Source organism: Vigna umbellata, chromosome 4, assembly GCF_029865625.1.
Source record: "Vigna umbellata cultivar VRB3 chromosome 4, Vumbellata_1.0, whole genome shotgun sequence".
NCBI classification, from domain to species: domain Eukaryota; kingdom Viridiplantae; phylum Streptophyta; class Magnoliopsida; order Fabales; family Fabaceae; genus Vigna; species Vigna umbellata.
Window position 1 is genome coordinate 16,511,383 of NC_142168.1, and position 19,158 is coordinate 16,530,540.

The 19,158-nt window shown below is 34.2% G+C and overlaps 3 protein-coding genes and 1 pseudogene across 5 annotated transcripts; 2 read left to right on the forward strand and 2 right to left on the reverse strand.

Moving 5' to 3' along the window:
* Nucleotides 1-1,829: 1,829 nt before the first annotated feature.
* On the reverse strand, nt 1,830-6,863 carry LOC124819848 (uncharacterized). Of its 3 annotated transcripts, XR_015786240.1 has the most exons (4): nt 6,697-6,863; nt 5,132-5,721; nt 4,324-4,448; nt 1,830-2,248 (listed from the first exon to the last, which is right to left on the reverse strand). XR_015786240.1 is itself a non-coding variant. In XM_088114210.1 (3 exons), the coding sequence occupies exons 2-3, from the start codon at nt 5,569-5,571 to the stop codon at nt 2,185-2,187; spliced, it is 504 nt and encodes a 167-aa protein (XP_087970336.1). In that variant the 5' UTR covers nt 5,572-5,663; nt 6,697-6,859; the 3' UTR covers nt 1,830-2,184. The 3 variants fall into 3 exon arrangements, 2 of the variants coding, with proteins under 2 accessions (XP_087970336.1, XP_087970335.1); XM_088114210.1 differs by lacking the exon at nt 4,324-4,448 and having other exon boundaries at nt 5,132-5,663; nt 6,697-6,859; XM_088114209.1 differs by lacking the exon at nt 4,324-4,448 and having other exon boundaries at nt 6,697-6,858.
* Nucleotides 6,864-7,613: 750 nt separating this feature from the next.
* On the forward strand, nt 7,614-15,330 carry LOC148199348 (notchless protein homolog). Its single transcript, XM_088112265.1, has 5 exons — nt 7,614-7,778; nt 7,869-7,950; nt 14,297-14,386; nt 14,559-14,684; nt 15,110-15,330. The coding sequence occupies exons 1-5, from the start codon at nt 7,614-7,616 to the stop codon at nt 15,244-15,246; spliced, it is 600 nt and encodes a 199-aa protein (XP_087968391.1). The 3' UTR covers nt 15,247-15,330.
* On the forward strand, nt 9,561-10,381 carry LOC148199349 (uncharacterized; annotated as a pseudogene).
* Nucleotides 15,331-15,940: 610 nt separating the features above from the next.
* On the reverse strand, nt 15,941-18,618 carry LOC124831486 (uncharacterized). The gene is made up of 11 exons (XM_047305481.2): nt 18,479-18,618; nt 18,205-18,391; nt 17,992-18,117; nt 17,691-17,864; nt 17,361-17,642; nt 16,957-17,046; nt 16,703-16,873; nt 16,533-16,610; nt 16,363-16,466; nt 16,173-16,262; nt 15,941-16,088 (listed from the first exon to the last, which is right to left on the reverse strand). The coding sequence occupies exons 1-11, from the start codon at nt 18,616-18,618 to the stop codon at nt 15,941-15,943; spliced, it is 1,590 nt and encodes a 529-aa protein (XP_047161437.2).
* Between the last annotated feature and the right edge of the window lie 540 nt (nt 18,619-19,158).

The following is a 19,158-nucleotide window of genomic DNA, read 5'->3' on the forward strand; positions in this document are numbered from 1 at the left end:
CCCAATATCAACCACAAACCCAATAAATTCCTACTTTCCAACAAAAAATCGCATTAACCATTAAATGTTCTATACACCTTCATGTCACACTAAACCATACGAGGAAAAACACTCAAATAATACAACAATCCATAAATGCCCAAAATAATTTAAACACCGAACACAAAAAATGCATTACCCAAAAGAACGGAGCCAACCTTCAAAAAACACCTCCAATGGCGGTTTCCAACTTCGATGGTTCCTTGACGCGTAAAGGCGGCGCCTACAAAGTTGCCTTCACCAATGAGAGTCCGACCAACTTCAACGGCGACAGTTCGACCACACTTCAATGAAGACGAACGCTTCTAGGTGGTTGAGACAGAAAACGCTACAACAAACACGTGAACAACGACACTCCGACAAACAAAGGACCGCGACACTTCATTGAAGGTTGCTCTAAAGCAACAAAACAGACAAGTGAATTAAACAATATGGTCCTCAAAGATACAATAGCAATAAACTATACAAATTTACACAAAAATATAGTTTATTAATGACAATTAAATACCTCGAGCTTTCTTGACCTGGCCCCTGCTTTAGCACTTTAGAGGTTTACTCAAGTTCGAATTTTTGCTTCTTCTATCTGATACCTACAAATACATTATCATATGTAAACAACATAAAGAAAATATTAACAAATTTATTAGAAATAAAAAAATTTACTTATGCATTTCAATATTTAGTTCACTTGTTCATAATTTGCTCCCAAAAAATACAACAATCCCGAAATGATAAAAAAAATTCAAATATTTAAAATAAGTGAAAATCACCGAACAACAACAAGAAAAGAAAATCAAAACGAACCACGAAAACTTACAAACTATGTTTTTTCGTCTTCAATGGTGGTTTTCACCTACGACAGTGCTTCCAAACGAAGGTTGTAGCGAAACAAACGACGGGAAGCTTTAAAACCCATGTCTATGGTGGTTTCGGCGTTGAACGGTGCTTCGAAATGGCGGAACCTTCGGGCAGAACGACGGCGGACACAACTCCGGTGAACGACGACAAATCGATGAACGGTCGGTTGTGGTCAAGGGAGGTTTGTGGGTGGGTGGGGGGCGTTCTCTCTCTCGTGGGTTCTCTCTCCCAAATGAGATCTGCAAAGTTTGAAACCCTTAAAAAAATGAAAGCCGCGAAATGAAAACTTCTGCATCCCCAAACCTTGCATTTCCATGTCATTTAAAAGTTATTTTAATTTTTTCCACATGGACGAATCAGAACGCGACACGTAAGTGGAGTCAAAATATTGTTAAAAGATGTTGTTAAAGTATCATTTCCCTAAAATTATACAAACCCACACATTAATCGATCTTCCTTCAATACATTTTTAGAACCAAACACCGCATTATAGTTCTTATTTCTTCCACTAAAGAAGAATATTCATTTGCTAGATTCTTGTTTCTGTGGCATATGATTCTCCAAACATTACTATAGCATAATGCAAACTATATTTTGTGCAAAACGTCTGAGAAAGTTAAGGAAATTAGTTTCCATATTTTGGCACACTGAAAAGATTGCCATGAAAACCAGGTCAAGAAAAACAAGCCAGCCAAGACAGAGTGCCAATCTTTTTCTCTCATCAGACCAGGCATTTCTTTCGCTGCCTCTTGGGAAATTGCGGGAACATAAGTTTCATTGCTCAAAAAACTGAATGAATGAAAGAGAAAAGGAATTGAATTTCTCTGAAATATAGGTAATACCAAGCTGGCATCAGAAGTTCATTTCCCCATCCATCCAGAACATATTATAAACAAAAATGTTACATCTGAACCACTTCTACACAACGAAAGAGCATGAAACTATATATAAATATAAATATATATATATATATATAAACAAAACAAACTTTGTTGAAGTTGTACATAAAGAATAAAAACCTAGAACAGATTACATACAAAATTCAGAAGACAAAAGCCAAAGAATTCAGATGACAGATTATATACAAAATTGATGAAAAACAGAGGAACAAAATTGAAGGCCACAGCAAGCATTTATGGAGACAAATGATTGCTCGGGCAAGAGATGGCATATGGATCTCCACTAGACTGAAAACATCTGCTCCTTTTCCTTATGCTCAGTGATGGAGTATGTTAGCAATGAACAAATTGACACCGAAAAAATGGGTCTATCATTTGGAACGCCAATTTACATTATAGCACAGGAACAAGTTTTGTTATTCCCGTACTCAAATTCATCAGATGACACTTCGCTGCAACGAAAAAAATCACGATCTCAAAGAATATAAGTACGTAACAAAACAAGAAAAGGTAAAATATAAATATGGCATGGGAACATGGTTAGAAACTTCCATTACATCCAGTTCTGCTATTAAAATAATAAAATGTTTCATAACATGAAATATAAAGCAAATGATTGTCAACTAGCATGTTAATGGATGAGAAATTAAAAAAATACACTAATTACAGTTAGCCCTAATTTTTACTGTTTAATATAATAGACAAGAGAAAACATGAACCTTACCATTTGGAGCGAAAACTACGGTCATATGTTGCTTAGACATGAAAATTGAATCTATAAAAGCTACAGGGTAAGGTCTTGTAAAATGTCCAAAAACTGAACGGACAACACTTGAAGGTTTCACCTCTTTAGGCAATGATTTAGCCATTAAAGAAGCTGGAGAAAACCCAATTTAGTCCTCCAAGGTTGCATGCATCACTACTACATGCCAAAGCTTTATAAACAAATTGGAAACCAAAATAATATGAGGGATTAATTTAACAACATTAAATACTCGAGGAACTACTTCAGAGACAATTTTTGGAGAAGTCGTAAACAAAAGAATCTTCCAGGGACCAATTGGAACCATAACTGTATGAGGACTAACGTGATAACTTGTGTACCTTGGAGGTTCTATTTTGTCCAAAAAAAGGAAGATTTACTCTATCTGATCGAAACTTGAACAAAGGTTGTCAAAAATGAAATCCTACCTAAAATACAAACTAAAGTATATTAGCACAAACACATAAAATTGGGGTTATTCGTCGAATTGGACTATATCTAATACACCTAATCCTTCAAGTAAAACCAATTAAATTGGTATAAATTAGTGTGCGTGATTAGTTCTTTTTACTTCAAAACTAAATCAAACCTCTATTTTTTTTATTTTTCCTATATTTGTAGGAGTTACTCCTTGAATCTATATTCGATAATAAAATAATCCTTTTCAATTCTTCTTCTTTCTTTTCTCTACTCTCCCCCCACTTAACTGTTTCCTATGGTTCTAAAAGAACTGAAATTAACCATTGCAATCGAACCGAAATTTTGAGAATAAGGCTCTGATTACAAAAGTGCAGAAAATATCAAAATAGAAAACAAATATTATAGTGTTGGGTCATTTGAGGGGGAATTCACCGAAGAGATTCAGGATCATTGAGCCATAAGTAAACCCATATAAAAGCCATGACACCACTTCCAGTCCAAAACCTTAATGTAATAGGTTTATAGGTCTTCTTTCTTATATTTAGTTCAAATTTCTCATTTCTACCATAGGTGGGAGTCAAACTCATGAGTTCCTACAACATATGATTCTCGGTTGGGAGACAGCCCTAATTGTAGTCAACCCTAGCCTACATTAATCGTGGCCTATCAAAGTTGTTGTCAGTGTCTAGGAAAAGGCTACAAATGAAGAGATTGACCAGAAAGGCTTATTGGAGAGGTGTAGTGTGCGGCAGCAGAGACATCATCTCACAGGAGGTTGAATCACATCATGTAGAGATAAAACCTAAGCAATGCTAATAAAGTTTGCCCCATCCTTGTTGGATAAGTCAGTTTTGTAGAAATAAGTTAAATTTTAAATCCAAATTTTAAGATGATATTACAGGCTATTCTAAGATCCATTGTTAAGTAACCTGCATTACCATGCTTCCAGCCTTTAACCCTGGGCTTGATAGGCTATGCTGCCTTAATTGCAATCACCATAGCGCAGCTTAATCGCTGATTTTCAAAGTTAGCTGTCAATATCTCAAAAAGGGCTACCTATTAGGGGGTTGAGTGAAGTATCATGCTGCGTAACTGCCAAGATGCTAGCTCTTATGGGTTGAAATCATACATCAACTAAAGATAAAGATAAGTAATGCTTATACAGCTTGAGCAATCACTTACCGTAAAAGCCACTTTTGTAGGATTAAGAATGCATTACCAGGATAACACATGAGTTATAAATTTGAGAACCACTACCGTAACAGCATTTCAGTATTAGTCCTATTGATTATAGAAAACTAAAAACATTAAAGACCGCTGGACACAAAAGTGGTGAAAAGATACCGAAGAGATTTATCACCATAACTCCATAAGCAATAATTGAAGAAAGACTCCTTTGTCCCTATACTGCAATTGACCATTTACTTCATTTAAGGGAATTCCATGTACCCATGTTCAACGGAGAAATCCTTCAAAATGTTGAATTCACAGAGTAGAGAGAGAACATGGTTGAGAAGGGGTCTCCAATTAATCACAAGATCAGAATTACCAAAAAAAAAAAGAATAAGCAAAATCTGACTCTTCAGAACAATCAGATTAATCATTCAAATGGATAGGGAAATAAAGCAGTTTATTTAATCATCTAAACCACAAATATCAGTTAGGCTTGTTCAAATTTAAAACTTCTTTCATGAACTATATCAGTTAGACTTGATAGACAGCACTTGGAAAGAACAAAACATAAAGTTTCTTACAATTCAGAACTGTGCCCAGAAAGTGAAGCTATATGTATGTCTGCTCTGGCTAATAAGAATTCAGCTCACTCTTTGGCTCAAAAAAATGCAAACCATTTTCACTCAGCCCTAATCCTTTCTTAGACCTTCGGTGACAATAACTATCAGAATTTTAAATCAGTGAGAATAAAAGAAAGGATAACAGAAGAGTGTACAAGCATGTGTGATTTGCTATCAATCACACAAATTAAAGTACTAGGCGTTCCTAGTGACAAAACGTGACACATGTGACAAAAGCTTTGAAACTTTACATATGATTGCCCAAACAAAACTTCATAACAAAAACAACAAAAGTATCAACACTGAGTACGTAAACTTTTCCATATATAAGTCAGTGAGAAAATAAAATATTCAAATACCTGGGCTCAAATTCATGTAATTGAACAAGCTCACTACCACAAGCATCAGTCCATTGTACTTTCCTTCTCTCTGTTTGGACATGAGTATCATTCTCCTTTCCACCTGATGCCTCATGTTCAGCAACAGCCTCGACAAGAACTGGTTTTCTATTTCCTTGCCCTTTTAAGCTACTTTTAAGTGCAACCTTTCTATTATCATCATTTACATTGTCAGGAGGATACTTGCCCTTGTTGGAAACCAGGGTCCCTGAAGAGACATCATGGTGTTTGGCATGGACCACTTTAACATGAGATGCAGTGTCAAGCCTTGCAGAGGCACAGCCGAAGCAAACAAAGGAAGCACACCTGCTGGAGAGACGTTTCTTTCTGGAAGCCAGCTGGAGCTCGCGGTCAGATTCTTGGCCTACCAACTGGAACTGGCTCAACGGCAAAACCCTCATGGATTTATCCTCAGTCCTCTGGCCCAAGAGAAGAAGGGTCAAACCCTTACTATATCCTGAAGCTGAAGAAGAGAAGAATCCTCCACCTTCGACTGTCAATAACATCAGTTCAGCTCATCGGCGCACCAGAAAACTATTTCAACATATGGCCTTTCACAAAAAAATAGTTTATTCATCAGCATGATCACGTCAATTTCTATCTAGTTATCTTCTACATCTTTTCATAAAGTAATTTCCATCCATTTATTCACACAATTAATAGAATGTGCTCAGTTTGTCACATTCAGTGTTTGCATGACAACAAAGACGCATTACAGTTAAGGTGCGTAGTAGGAATACACTAAAACAAGGACAAACACAGTACCAAACCACTAAGAGTTTCCCATGTTTCTTAATGTTCCAATAATGAGTCGATTATGTCGTACAGAGGTTCAAACATCTAAAACAGTGCCACGAGGAATCAAGCTATTGTATTTGGCCATGATTATAAGAACAGTTTGAAATCATTATTAAACGAAACACCCTTTTTTTTTATAAAATTTCAAACAACAACTGTTGATTCATCACAAAAGAAAAAAAAGGATAAACTTATCCAATTGGATGAGGTCGGCTACCAAGTAAAGTGAACTACATTATGACACAACCCCAAGTTCTTTTAAAAAACAAATAACAAACTGGTGAAATTCCCTATGGAAAAATGGCAAAAGAAAAGATCTCAATTTCAAGACAACCAACCCACTCAAAACACATTTTAGCATGCAATTCTCTCTCTCCCTCTCTCTCTCTCTCCCTCTCTCTCTCTCCCTCTCTCTCTCTCTCTCACACACACACAAATTTCCAATTTCGCAAAAATAAAAGCAGAATTTGCATAATCATTTTGTAGAGACTAATCTTGCTTGATCCTCAACAAATATTTTCTCTGAATATTCAATACATCTACAAATTCAGAATTCGAACTCGTCCAATTGTTTTCTTAACCACAAACTCATCCACTTCTTAAAAAGAAAAAAAATGTTAAATTAATAACAATAATTAGCGCACTGAGAAAAAGCGAGATTCAACGTTGTCGCTTCCCCTCACTTTCTCGGGAAACAAAGAGAGATGAAATGTAAGGAAGAAACGAACCGCAAATACAAAATCGGTGTCGGGTAATCAGCAACGGGGATCAGCGGGGGCGGTGCGTTGAATCAGCGGCCACGGCAGCACTCCGATTGCCTCGTCGGAGCAATGAAAGGTTAGAATAAAGCTAGTGAAGTAAAAGGGGAAAGAACAAAAAAGAAAAAGGAAAAAAAAAACATGGAAAAGAATGAATATTTGTTTCTCTTTTCTTATTTTTTTCAATTTTATTTTTTTATTAGGTTAATATTATTCTAAAGATAAATAATGAGTGTGACAGAAAGATACATGAGAATATTATCGGTGGGTCCCATGAATGAAATTTTTAATATGTTAACAATTTTTTTTAATGATTTTTTATAATTAACTGAAACAAATCACAAATTATAACATAAATTGTTGTAAAAGAAGTTGTGAAAAAAAATTGTTAAAAAAACATTTTTTCTATTTTTAATTACGTCTTTCACGCACTTTAAGAAGAAACTGTTACTGCATATTAGGTTTATATATAAATGAATAAATAAGGGATATGCTGACCTATTTTATATTACTATTACTATCTTATACATAAACACACTTTGTCGTATTTCTTAATTTCTTTCACAGTAAATAAATATTATATTTAAATAATCAAACTATTTTAGAAAAGACATTTCTTAGTATTAGAAGATCATAAATGGAAACACTTAAGTTTTTGTTTTTCAAAAGATTATTTTATTTCTCTGAGCTTGCTGGATTCTCAAATCGAGTTTTTGTAGAGAAAGAATAATCAAATTCCTAGTATTATGCAATTATAAAATATTATTTGGGATTATTATGATTTTTTTTTTACTTTTCACATAATGGCATGCTATTAATGCTATATAAAATTTTCTAAAAGACTAAAGACTTTCGAAAACCCTAAAGAGAAGAAAAATCCCTGAAAAATGGAGGTAGAGACAGAGACTATGGTTGAGAAGAGGGAGATAATCAACAACGTGATGTGTCTTTTGACAGACACAGATGGAACTCCTTTGGGCTCTCCCATGTACCTACCTCAGAATGCTGGCCCTCAACACCTTAATCAGATTGTTAATAAGCGTCAAAGCAATGTAAGCAAGTCCCGTTATCCTTCTCAAATTCTATTTTACATTTTGTTTATTATTTATAACATTGAGCGATTATCTATGCTTTCATTTTAGGAAGAGAAGTTGTCGTATGCTTTCTATATATCAGATGAGGAGCTCATTGCGCCACTTGAAACATACTTGCAGAAAAACAAAGGTTAGTCATGTTATTGTTTACAATAAATTATTTCTTTTTCTTTCTTAATTCGTTGTAAATTCACTTATTTACTTGCTTTTAATGTTAGCCTTATACAGGAAAGAGGTTACATTTTAAGAATATATTTATCCCATTTATTTTATTTCCTTTACAGTTAATATTTTAAAAGCAGTTAATATTCTGAAAGTGGTCCATTTTAAATAAAAACCGTTTTCAAACGTGTGGGTGTGCCATTATTCCCACAACAATCTCTTCTAACTTTATAAAAATACTCTGTGATGGTTTTTTGGAGCACTACAGAAAATTTCATATCAGGTCACTGAGCCTACTCTTTACTTCATATACATCACCATCGTGTTTTAAGAGCAAGGGTTCAGAAACCAGAATTTAAGCAAGCATACAACAATGGCTGGAGGTTGGTCTTTCTGCTTCCGCTTTCTTTCTTATAAATCTGAATATGATTAAATGTGCTTATTTGAGATATTTAGATTTATCGAATCTTTAGTATGAAATGTTTTACATTTGGTATCAGAGCTATTTTTCCTCTGCCTTGTCTGGTTCACTCCTATGCGTATTGTGTTTTTAGTTTTATCAATTTTTTTTTTTAAACTAAATCGAAAGAAGAAAATTTTCTGTGAAATTTTGATGCTAAAACCCTCATATATTATTGGGTTCGTGTTTAAATATGCCTTGTTGGAACCATGCTGGAGGTTGAAGATGATCGAGAGGACATTTATTTTTGCATTTCAATTTGGGCATCTTTCAGAAAATTATATTCAGTTTTATTTTTCTTCTTTATCTGTTGTTCACATACGCGCACACTGGAGATTGGTATGCTTCTGGTTTTAATTAATACAACCCACAGTTCTTTTCATTCTGCGCATTGCTTTTCATATATATAAATATATAATATTTAATGTTAGATATTGGATGCCTTTTCTTATTGCTGTTATACGTATAATATATTGCTGTTATACGTTAGTATAATAATTTTGAATATTATATATAGGCAATTAGGATTAAAAAAATGTTCGTGGATATTATACGTTAGTATAATAATTTTTAAATATTATATATTTATAATATGACTCTTATATTTTATTTAGATTAAATATAAGAGAGAATTTAATGTTTAATGATAAATATATTTTTAATAATTAGAGAGTAGCCACATCATTTTTAATTAATTAAATTATATTATAAAGATCACTTTATTGAAACATTAATTGTAATTAATTATATATAATGTGATGAAATATACCCACAGGATTTTCCTTACATTTGTATGATTAATTAGGATAAAATATTTATTATAATTCTTAATTTTCCCACAGGAATTAGGAATGTGATATAATTTAATAGTTGTCTAATTGAGTAAGACTTTAGCCCACAGGCAAGTTTTATGTTAATAGACTCATTGGTAAAGACATGTTTTACATTGGTAAAACATGATATTTATTTTAGTCTCAAATTTTGATAATGAACATGAAAATTTTGAATTTGCAGTTTCTCAATCTGTGAATATTTCTGATATCAAGTGTGGTATTCCCGAATTGAAAGGAGATAATTATAAGATTTGGAAGGAGAGAGTTCTTCTTCATTTAGGCTGGATGGACATAGACTATGCTATTAGAAAACCTGAACCACCGGGTATTACTGAGACTAGCACTTCAGATGCCATTGAACTTTATGAAAAATGGGAGAGGTCAAATCGTCTCTCTGTAACGTTCATAAAAACCAATATTTCCACTGGAATCCGGGGTTCGGTTGATCAGTATGAGAATGTCAAGGATTTACTGAGGGCTATTGATGAGTAGTTTACGACATCTGATAAATCTCTTGCCAGCACTCTTATAATGCAGTTTTCATCCTTAAAGCTCACTGGTATTAAGGGAGTGCGTGATCATATCATGCGCATAAGGGACATTGTGGCTCAACTAAAAGCTTTGGAAGTTACCATGTCTGATTCTTTCCTAGTGCACTATATTTTGGGCACTTTGCCTCACCATTACGCTCCCTTTAAAATCTCTTACAACACACATAAGGACAAGTGGTCGATTAATGAATTATTGACCATGTGTGTTCAAGAAGAAGAAAGGCTATTGATTGAAGAAGGGGAGAAGGTGAACTTGACCACTTCATTTAAGAATAAGAAGAACCAAGTTAATAAGAAGGGAAAGATTCCTGCTCAACCAGTTATTAAGAAGGAGTCCAGATGTTTCTTTTGTAAAAAGAAGGGACACATGAAGAAGGAATGTCAAAAGTTTAAGGATTGGCTTGAAAAGAAAGCTAATTTGTTTGCTTTTGTCTGTTATGAATCTAATTTGACTAGTTTTAATCATAACACATGGTGGATTGATTCTGGTTCTACAATCCATGTTTCTAATACCTTGCAGGGTATGGAAAACCTAAGGAAACCAATGGGAAGTGAGCAACACATCTATTCAGGAAGCAAGATGAGTTCACATGTTGAAGCCATTGGGACGTGCAATTTAGTTTTAAGCAGTGGTTTTGTTTTATGTTTAGAAAAGACCTTTTATGTTCCTAGTTTTAGCAAGAACTTGATTTCTATTTCACAACTTGCACCTTTGGGTTTTTCCTTTAATTTTATGGATTCTGGTTTTACTTTATTAAATTGCAAAACAACGCTGCTTATAGTTCTATGCATGTTTCCGCTGGGTTAAAAAGATGTGTTATGAATGAGGATTCTTCTGTTTTATGGCACCGTAGATTGGGACATATCTCCATTGAGATAATTAAGCGATTAGTAAATGAAGGAGTACTTAGTACTTTGGATTTTACTGATTTTGAAACTTGCGTGGATTACATTAAGGGTAAGCAAACTAACAAGTCCAAAAGAGGTGCTAAGAGGAGTTCAAGTTTACTAGAAATTATTCATACAGATATTTGTTGTCCGGATATGGACGCAAGTAGTCCAAAATACTTTACCACCTTTATAGATGATTACTCACGATACATGTATTTGTACTTACTTCGTTCTAAGGATGAAGCCTTAGATGCCTTTAAAGTTTTTAAAGTTGAAGTAGAGTTACAATGTGGAAAGAAAATTAAGATTGTCAGGTCAGATAGAGGTGGAGAGTACTACGGTAGATACACGGAGAATGGACAAGCACCTGGTCCGTTTGCTAGATTTCTTCAAGAACATGGGATTGTTGCCCAATATACCATGCCTGGCTCTCCAGATCAGAATGGTGTAGCAGAAAGAAGAAATCGAACCTTGATGGATATGGTGAGAAGTATGAGGAGTAATTCAAAACTTCCTCAGTTCTTGTGGACTGAAGCACTTAAGACGGCTGTGTATATAGTAAATCGGGTCCCAACTAAGGCTGTTTTAAAAACACCTTTTGAGTTATTCAAAGGTTGGAAACCTAGTTTACGACATGTACGCGTTTGGGGATGTCCGTCTGAAGTGAGAATTTATAATCCACAAGAGAAGAAACTAGACCCAAGGACTATTAGTGGGTATTTCATTGGATATGCTGAAAGGTCCAAAGGTTATAGATTCTATTGTCCAACTCATAACACTAAGATTGTGGAATCAAGAAATGCAAAGTTTCTTGAAAATGATTTGATTAGTGGGAGTGATTTAAATCAAGACGCTGATCTTGAAAAAGATCACTATGAAGCTCAAACCTCTCAATCAAATGAAAGATTGGTAGTCATTCACGCTCCTCTAGTTCAAAAGCAAATTAGACAACCAATAATTGAAGTTCCACAAATTGCTGAGAATGATAATATAGATCAAGTTGTTGATGGGGAGCAACAAGTAAATGTTGAACAACCAGTTGAACAACAAGCTTCTCATCAAGATGTTGACACAACATTAAGAAGATCTACTAGAATCAGAAGACCAGCAGTTTCTAGTGATTATGAAGTGTATTTACAAGAATCGGATTACAACATTGGAGCCGAAAATGATCCTGAAACGTTTTCACAAGCCATGAGTTCTAAAGAATCAAAACTATGGTATGATGCCATGAAAGACGAGATGGGTTCTATGGCATCCAACAAAGTCTGGGATCTCGTTCAGTTGCCTGATGGTGTAAAATCCATTGGATGTAGATGGGTCTTTAAAACCAAGAAAGACTCAAAAGGCAACATTGAGAGACATAAGGCAAGACTTGTTGCCAAAGGATTCACTCAAAGAGAAGGAATTGACTACACAGAGACCTTTTCTCCTGTATCTAAGAAAGATTCCTTCCGAGTAATTATGGCATTAGTAGCTCATTTTGATTTTGAGTTACATCAAATGGATGTGAAAACAGCATTCCTTAATGGTGATCTAGAGGAAGAGGTTTACATGAAACAACTTGAAGGATTCTCTTCTAAAGGCAATGAGCACTTGGTATGTAGGCTTAATAAATCCATCTATGGATTAAAACAAGCTTCCCGCCAATGGTATCTAAAATTTCATGATGTTATCACTTCATTCGATTTTGAAGAAAACGTCATGGATCAATGTATATACCAAAAGGTCAGTGGGAGTAAGATTTGTTTCCTTGTATTATACGTGGATGATATTTTGCTTGCAACCAACGATAAGGGTTTGCTATATAAAGTGAAACAATTTCTCTCAAAGAACTTTGACATGAAGGATATGGGAGAGGCATCTTATGTCATTGGCATTAAGATCCATAGAGAAAGATCTCGAGGCATTTTGGGTTTGTCTCAAGAGACCTATATCAACAAAGTTTTAGAGAGGTTTAACATGAAGAATTGTTCACCAAGTGTAGCTCCCATTGTAAAGGGTGACAAACTTGAATTAAGTCAATGCTCGAAAAATGATCTTGAGCGGGAACAGATGAAAAATATTCCATATGCTTCAACTATCGGAAGTCTTATGTATGCTCAAGTTTGTACTAGACCTGACATTGCATTTGCAGTTGGAGTTTTAGGAATATATCAGAGTAATCCAGGTGTTGACCACTGGAAAGCTACAAAGAAAATAATGAGATATCTTCAAGGAACAAAAGATTTCATGCTCATGTATAGACGAACTGATAATTTGGAAGTGGTAGGCTACTCTGATTCAGACTTTGCTGGTTGTGTTGATACTAGAAAATCTACATCTGGCTATGTTTTCATGCTAGCTTGTGGAGCTATATCTTGGAGTAGCAAAAAGCAGACCTTGACTGCTACTTCTTCTATGGAGGCTGAGTTCGTTTCTTGTTTTGAGGCTACTTCACATGGTGTATGGTTGAAGAGTTTTATATCTGGGCTTAGAGTTGTGGACTCAATTGCTAGGCCACTGAAGTTGTATTGTGATAACTCTGCTGCTGTTTTTATGGCTAAGAATAATAAAAGTGGAAGTCAAAGTAAACACATCGATATTAAATATCTAGCCATAAGAGAACGTGTTAAAGAAAAGAAAGTGGTCATTGAGCACGTTAGCACAGAGTTGATGATTGCTGATCCTTTAACTAAAGGCATGCCACCAAAGAATTTTAAGGATCATGTAACACGAATGGGACTTGGTTCCATGATATGACAATCATTGTAAGTACTTTCATTTTGATAAAACTCTTATTCAGTTTAATGTTTTCTCAATTATTTGTGCACATAATTAGTTATTTTGAGAAAACTCATTTAATTGTGACCTAGAATAGACATATGGTTTATTCATTAGAGTTAAGAGCTTGTGATGTGAGACTAAATACATCGTAATACATGGGAGATAATACTCATTATTAGAGGAACTGTCACCATGATTCATATATTTGGTCTCTTATTACGTTTGATGGTTGAATAAAATGGACCAAGTGGGAGAATGTTAGCCTTATACAGGAAAGATGTTACATTTTAAGAATATATTTATCCCATTTATTTTATTTCCTTTTTAGTTAATTTTTTAAAAGCAGTTAATATTCTGAAAGTGGTCCATTTTAAATAAAAACCGTTTTCAAACGTGTGGGTGTGCCATTATTCCCACAACAATCTCTTCTAACTTTATAAAAATACTCTGTGATGGTTTTTTGGAGCACTACAGAAAATTTCATATCAGGTCACTGAGCCTACTCTTTACTTCATATACATCACCATCGTATTTTACGAGCAAGGGTTCAGAAACCAGAATTTAAGCAAGCATACAACAATGGCTGGAGGTTGGTCTTTCTGCTTCCGCTTTCTTTCTTATAAATCTGAATATGATTAAATGTGCTTGTTTGAGATATTTAGATTTATCGAATCTTTAGTATGAAATGTTTTACATTTAACACATTTTGAGAAAAAAAAAATCCTCATCTTTCTAAAGAATTGATACAAAGCATTACGCACTTGTAATGATGTTTTTCTTTTCCTTTGCAATGTTACTTTAACACTATTCCAGTCTCGGTGGAGAAGGCTTTGCCTATAGTTTGTGAACCTCAAGCTATTTTCCGGATTCGTCCTGTGAATCGCTGTTCTGCAACTATTTCTGGTATGTGAGACATATTGTGTATTTTCCCATTCGTAGTGGCACAATGTTGTATTGTGCTTGCTAAACTATGAGAGACAACAGTGTGGTTTGGATGTTGATGATTGTAGCACAAGTTTGTATTATTCTTTGAATTTTCTGGAATTCATATTTTTGCGGTTGTTTATATTTTTAGGTCATGCCGAAGTTGTACTTAGTGTTGCCTTCAGTCCTGATGGACGACAACTGGCAAGTGGTTCTAGTGATACTAGTGTTCGATTTTGGGACTTGACCACTCAGACACCATTGTACACTTGCAAAGGTTTGACATTTAAAAATGTTAAGTTGTTCTTGGTATTTGCTAATTAAGTACAAGAATATAAATGATCAATTTAACTAAATGGTAAAAGAAGTTATAATTAGTTGAAGGTTCTCGATGAGAAGCAGTGTGTTACTGCTAAGGGGAATGTTCATGCTATTAAATCTGGATCATGATGGAATTCTAAGCTGGCAAAGAATAGTGGGAGGGTGGGGGTTATTGCAAAGGAATGAGAAAATAATAAGAGGGAAGGATAGGGACTGTGAAGGCTGAGAATTATAGTATTGGGAGAATTACAATGGTCTACTCTGCTGTAAAGAGCTATTCTTTATCCTTCCTTAAATTAATATCAATTTCTATAGTTTCATTATGTTTCGGCAATTTTAACGAGTCATATATAGCATTATAGTTGTTTACATTTTATGTAGGACACAAGAACTGGGTACTTTGTATTGCATGGTCACTGGATGGAAAGTATCTTGTAAGTGGGAGCAAGGCTGGTGAACTTATTTGTTGGGACCCTCAAACTGGAAAGTCATTAGGCAATCCACTAACTGTAAGATGATCTTTGATCACCAATACAAACATCTATTATAAAGTTTGTTTACTCTTTTCTTAATTTTTTTTTTCATTTAAGTTTATTGATAGCATTACAAACTTCCACTATTTGAAGATTCAAACAGAGAAACTTGATGCTTTGAACATTGAATAGTACATTGTCGTAGTGAAGTACATATTGAAAACAGTAGTGAGCAATTGGAGCAATGGCTGCAGGGGCAGCATTGATTTAGCTATAAGAATTACACAACTCTAGTTACACAGCTTCCCCCCTCTTCCTTGCCCTAATTCCAAAAATAGATAAAAGAACATCCTGCTTTATTCTGGAGATGTTTTATATGAATTGTCATTTATTTATTATTAGTTACATATTTCAACTATTATTTGTTTTGTTATCTACAAACTCATTTTTTGTTGTCTTTATTTTTTTTCAATTACTTTTTTCATTAATTTCTTCACTTCAAAGTATTTTCGAAATAATTATTTATCAATTTATTAACATGTTTTTGCCATAACAGACATATTTAGTAACAATCATCATGCAGGAACATAAATGGTACGAAAGGAGATATAAGTGGGTACTTAACTTCAACTTTTTGCACAGGAAAGTCAGTAATGTACTCCAAAATCAGTTTCAAGTGCCTAATATATTTGTCAACAATTTTTCAAACAAAAAGTCATGTTGTACCAATAAAAAAATATCAAAATATAACAACTACTGTTCTTTCATCACTAATCCCCAACATTCTACAAAATGCCCAAATCTTGCGGCACTTGATTCCTCCGCACGTTGTCAACATCCAAAATCCATTCACAAACATATTGCTCCCTAACTTGTTGTAGTTCTTCCTGCAAAAACAATATTGCAGGACATATGAATAAAATGCAACATTGGTATGAAAGATCTACAACATATAAATTTTTACAGCTTACAGTTGTGTAAGTGGGCATTGTGTTTCCTTGGTATTTCTCAATGTCATCCACAACTCCATAATTTTCAAAACAATTACTCCACAATCAAATCTACAACAAATAAAGTCCAACAACAAAATAATGATATTTAACATATCAATTCTACTACAATACAATATTGTGTTTACAAAAAAACACATTACAAACATACTTGTTAGGTTGGATTGGAGTCTGCAAGTGTTGTACGTCCAATGATGGTTTGTTGTGTTCGGAACTATTCAACAAATGTCCAAAAAGCATTGCAAGATTTTGTGCCTAAAAAACAAGATAGTCCCCTTATAAATTTATAATTACAAAGTAAACATCAATTACTACACATACAATGACATTGTCAATCTTTTGTCGTTCTTTTCTTTTGTGCCCAAAAGAGTCCAGTGTAAACATTTCCAGTAATGGAATCTTCACAACGTAGAATCACCAATGACCGTCATGGATAATTGTGACAAACAACTACAAAAACAAAAATTTGGTCACTAAATACTCCGAATAACCATCCACAAACTATTCAAATTCATTATATCAAATGTAATTGCACTAACAAATTCGGCATTGACAATGTCATCAAATCTGATGATATTAGATTGGAAGTAGTTAGAGTAGTCATTCAATGACCAAACTTTGCGATTACTCTTTCTCTTTCTTGAGTCAATTAAAACATTGGTCTGCAAACAAATCACATAGTTAACTTTCATTTCTCATGTCAATACAATATTTAGAGCATAAAATAACTATTATTTTGACCAACCGCATATAATGGACTAAAACATATCCTTTTAACTACTCCAGTACTCCTTCTTTCAAAGAACATGAACACAGATGTGGCAAACAAAATCCCCTACAAAACCAACAACTTGTTAATACTACACAATACAACTAACATATAAACTAAAACATAAATTAACACACCAAATTTCATTATTACCATGTTGCCAAGTTGCATCCTAGGTCCAAAAGAATAACACTCCTGAGTGTGAAATGTTTGACCGCAAATTTCAGAAACAACCCTTCAAACAATAAAATAACATAAGTCAACATCTTTCATCATAACACTATTAATAAATAATCTTTAAAATTTTAAAATTGTCAAATTCATTATCTCCAAGGAAGCTTAAATGGAATAACCAAGTTGTACAAGTATTTTCGATTTACATTCAATAAATGACCATCCTCATTTATTTCATGATGTCGTGCCACAATGCGTACAAGAGGTGCAACATCCAAAACGTCCTCAACGTCCTCCTTCTCTTCCTCCAAACAACCACCCACATCAGTATATATGACTGTTTCAAAACATTGAGCTTCCTCATTTGCTCCACCATTAACATGACCATCATCTGCTTTACCATCATCTCCTTCAACATCATCTCCTTCACCATCATCACCTTGACCATCATCACGTTCAACATCAACATCAACACCACATCTATCACCCTCTTCAAAAAAAGAAGGTTGTTATGTTTCTTCCTTCCCAACACCTACCATTGCGGCCAAAGTTCTTAACTCTTTATTCATTTCAACCATTTTTCTTCGGTTGTCTTCAATTTTCTTCATCACCACTTCTTCCCAACTCAACCCTAACTCATGTCCATCATCTTCCGGTATTGGCCCTTCTTCCAAATGAAGGGCCGCACGAATTATTGGGTTCCCACGGTCCTCCTCCCGCAAAAATCATTCCCAACATATCTATAAACATCCAAATATAACTAATCATTAAATAACAAAAAACACAATTCATGTATTACATTCGTATAAATGTAAATAAAAATAACAACTAACTTACCTCTTTCCTTTTAAACAAGTCCTCTATTTTGTTTGACCTTAATTTAAGCGAAGGCCAATTTATTATTCTCGGGAAGACAATGTGATGTTCACTATCCGCTAAACCCAAACGTTCAACGGTCCAAAGCTAAAAAACAAATATTAACCAAAACGATAATCATATAATAAACAAATTACAGCCACATGAAACGTAATCAAATTTTAAATGTGTTACCTGTAACACTGCAACATTCCCACTAAGACCTAGGGAGTCCCTTATGTCACGTTGCCTTATCATCCTTGACGCATTTCCTAAACTATTTAACACAAATGTGTGTACAACTTTTGTCCAATTATATTGGTACAAATTATCGATGTTATCTAATACTGTAAAAGGCATGTTACTAACTCCCTTTGAATGTCTAGGAAAGTAAAAAACAATAAAACAAACTAAAATATACAAACGACAAACACAATCAACATCCATGTCATTATTTTGTATTAAGAACCTTATCCTATGTATGACATCTTTTAGAATGAACGACTTTGAAGAAAATTGATGACAAACAACATCATCAAAATTTACATATAAACCACCGACACCCAATCCTAAACCCATGCAGACATCGCCAACTGTAAATGGTACCATTGTTTGCTTCAAAACAAAACATTCGTTGCGACAAACCCAACGTCTAACCATTTCCTTGAACAAAGGACTACAAAACTCAATTGGGTTGTTCATATAAAGACACCACTTGAATGGAGTCTCCTCGATACGTGTCCTATCACTTTGTCGTAGTATAGAATTAATGTCGACTATCGGTTTTGTGTCGCTCCATGCCCGCAATCGCAACTACAATTCATTTTAAAACAAAAAAACCATCATAACCTCTTTTCAAACAAAGTTATAAGTTTTCATAATATTAAATCTACTTACATTCTTGAAACCTTCTTCTTTTGTGCAATCCATGACTGCCAATCCAACAAAATTACAAAAATAATGTATGATTAACCAAACAACATCTATAAAAAACAATAACACTACAAAATGCAATAGACTTTAGTTATTTGTCAATTTATAAAACAAACAAGAAATGGACAACCAGACAGACAATTTCATTAATTATATGAAAGGACCTTCTAAAAACCCAAGTCATCCCACTAGATTTATTTCATCTATTAACTTATC

What these genes read in the sequence shown, in the direction of transcription:
- LOC124819848 (XM_088114209.1), bottom strand. Translation starts at nt 5,676, where the DNA reads ATGTTATTGACAGTCGAAGGTGGAGGATTCTTCTCTTCTTCAGCTTCA. An exon ending in TTACATGAATTTGAGCCCAG is followed by an intron (nt 2,249 to 5,131) that starts GTATTTGAATAT and finishes TTTTCGTTGCAG; the next exon opens with CGAAGTGTCATCTGATGAAT.
- LOC148199348 (XM_088112265.1), top strand. Translation starts at nt 7,614, where the DNA reads ATGGAGGTAGAGACAGAGACTATGGTTGAGAAGAGGGAGATAATCAAC. An exon ending in ATACTTGCAGAAAAACAAAG is followed by an intron (nt 7,951 to 14,296) that starts GTTAGTCATGTT and finishes ACACTATTCCAG; the next exon opens with TCTCGGTGGAGAAGGCTTTG. An exon ending in ACCATTGTACACTTGCAAAG is followed by an intron (nt 14,685 to 15,109) that starts GTTTGACATTTA and finishes CATTTTATGTAG; the next exon opens with GACACAAGAACTGGGTACTT.
- LOC124831486 (XM_047305481.2), bottom strand. Translation starts at nt 18,618, where the DNA reads ATGGTACCATTTACAGTTGGCGATGTCTGCATGGGTTTAGGATTGGGT. An exon ending in GATGTCATACATAGGATAAG is followed by an intron (nt 18,392 to 18,478) that starts GTTCTTAATACA and finishes TTACTTTCCTAG; the next exon opens with ACATTCAAAGGGAGTTAGTA. An exon ending in CAATGCCCACTTACACAACT is followed by an intron (nt 16,089 to 16,172) that starts GTAAGCTGTAAA and finishes TTGTTTTTGCAG; the next exon opens with GAAGAACTACAACAAGTTAG.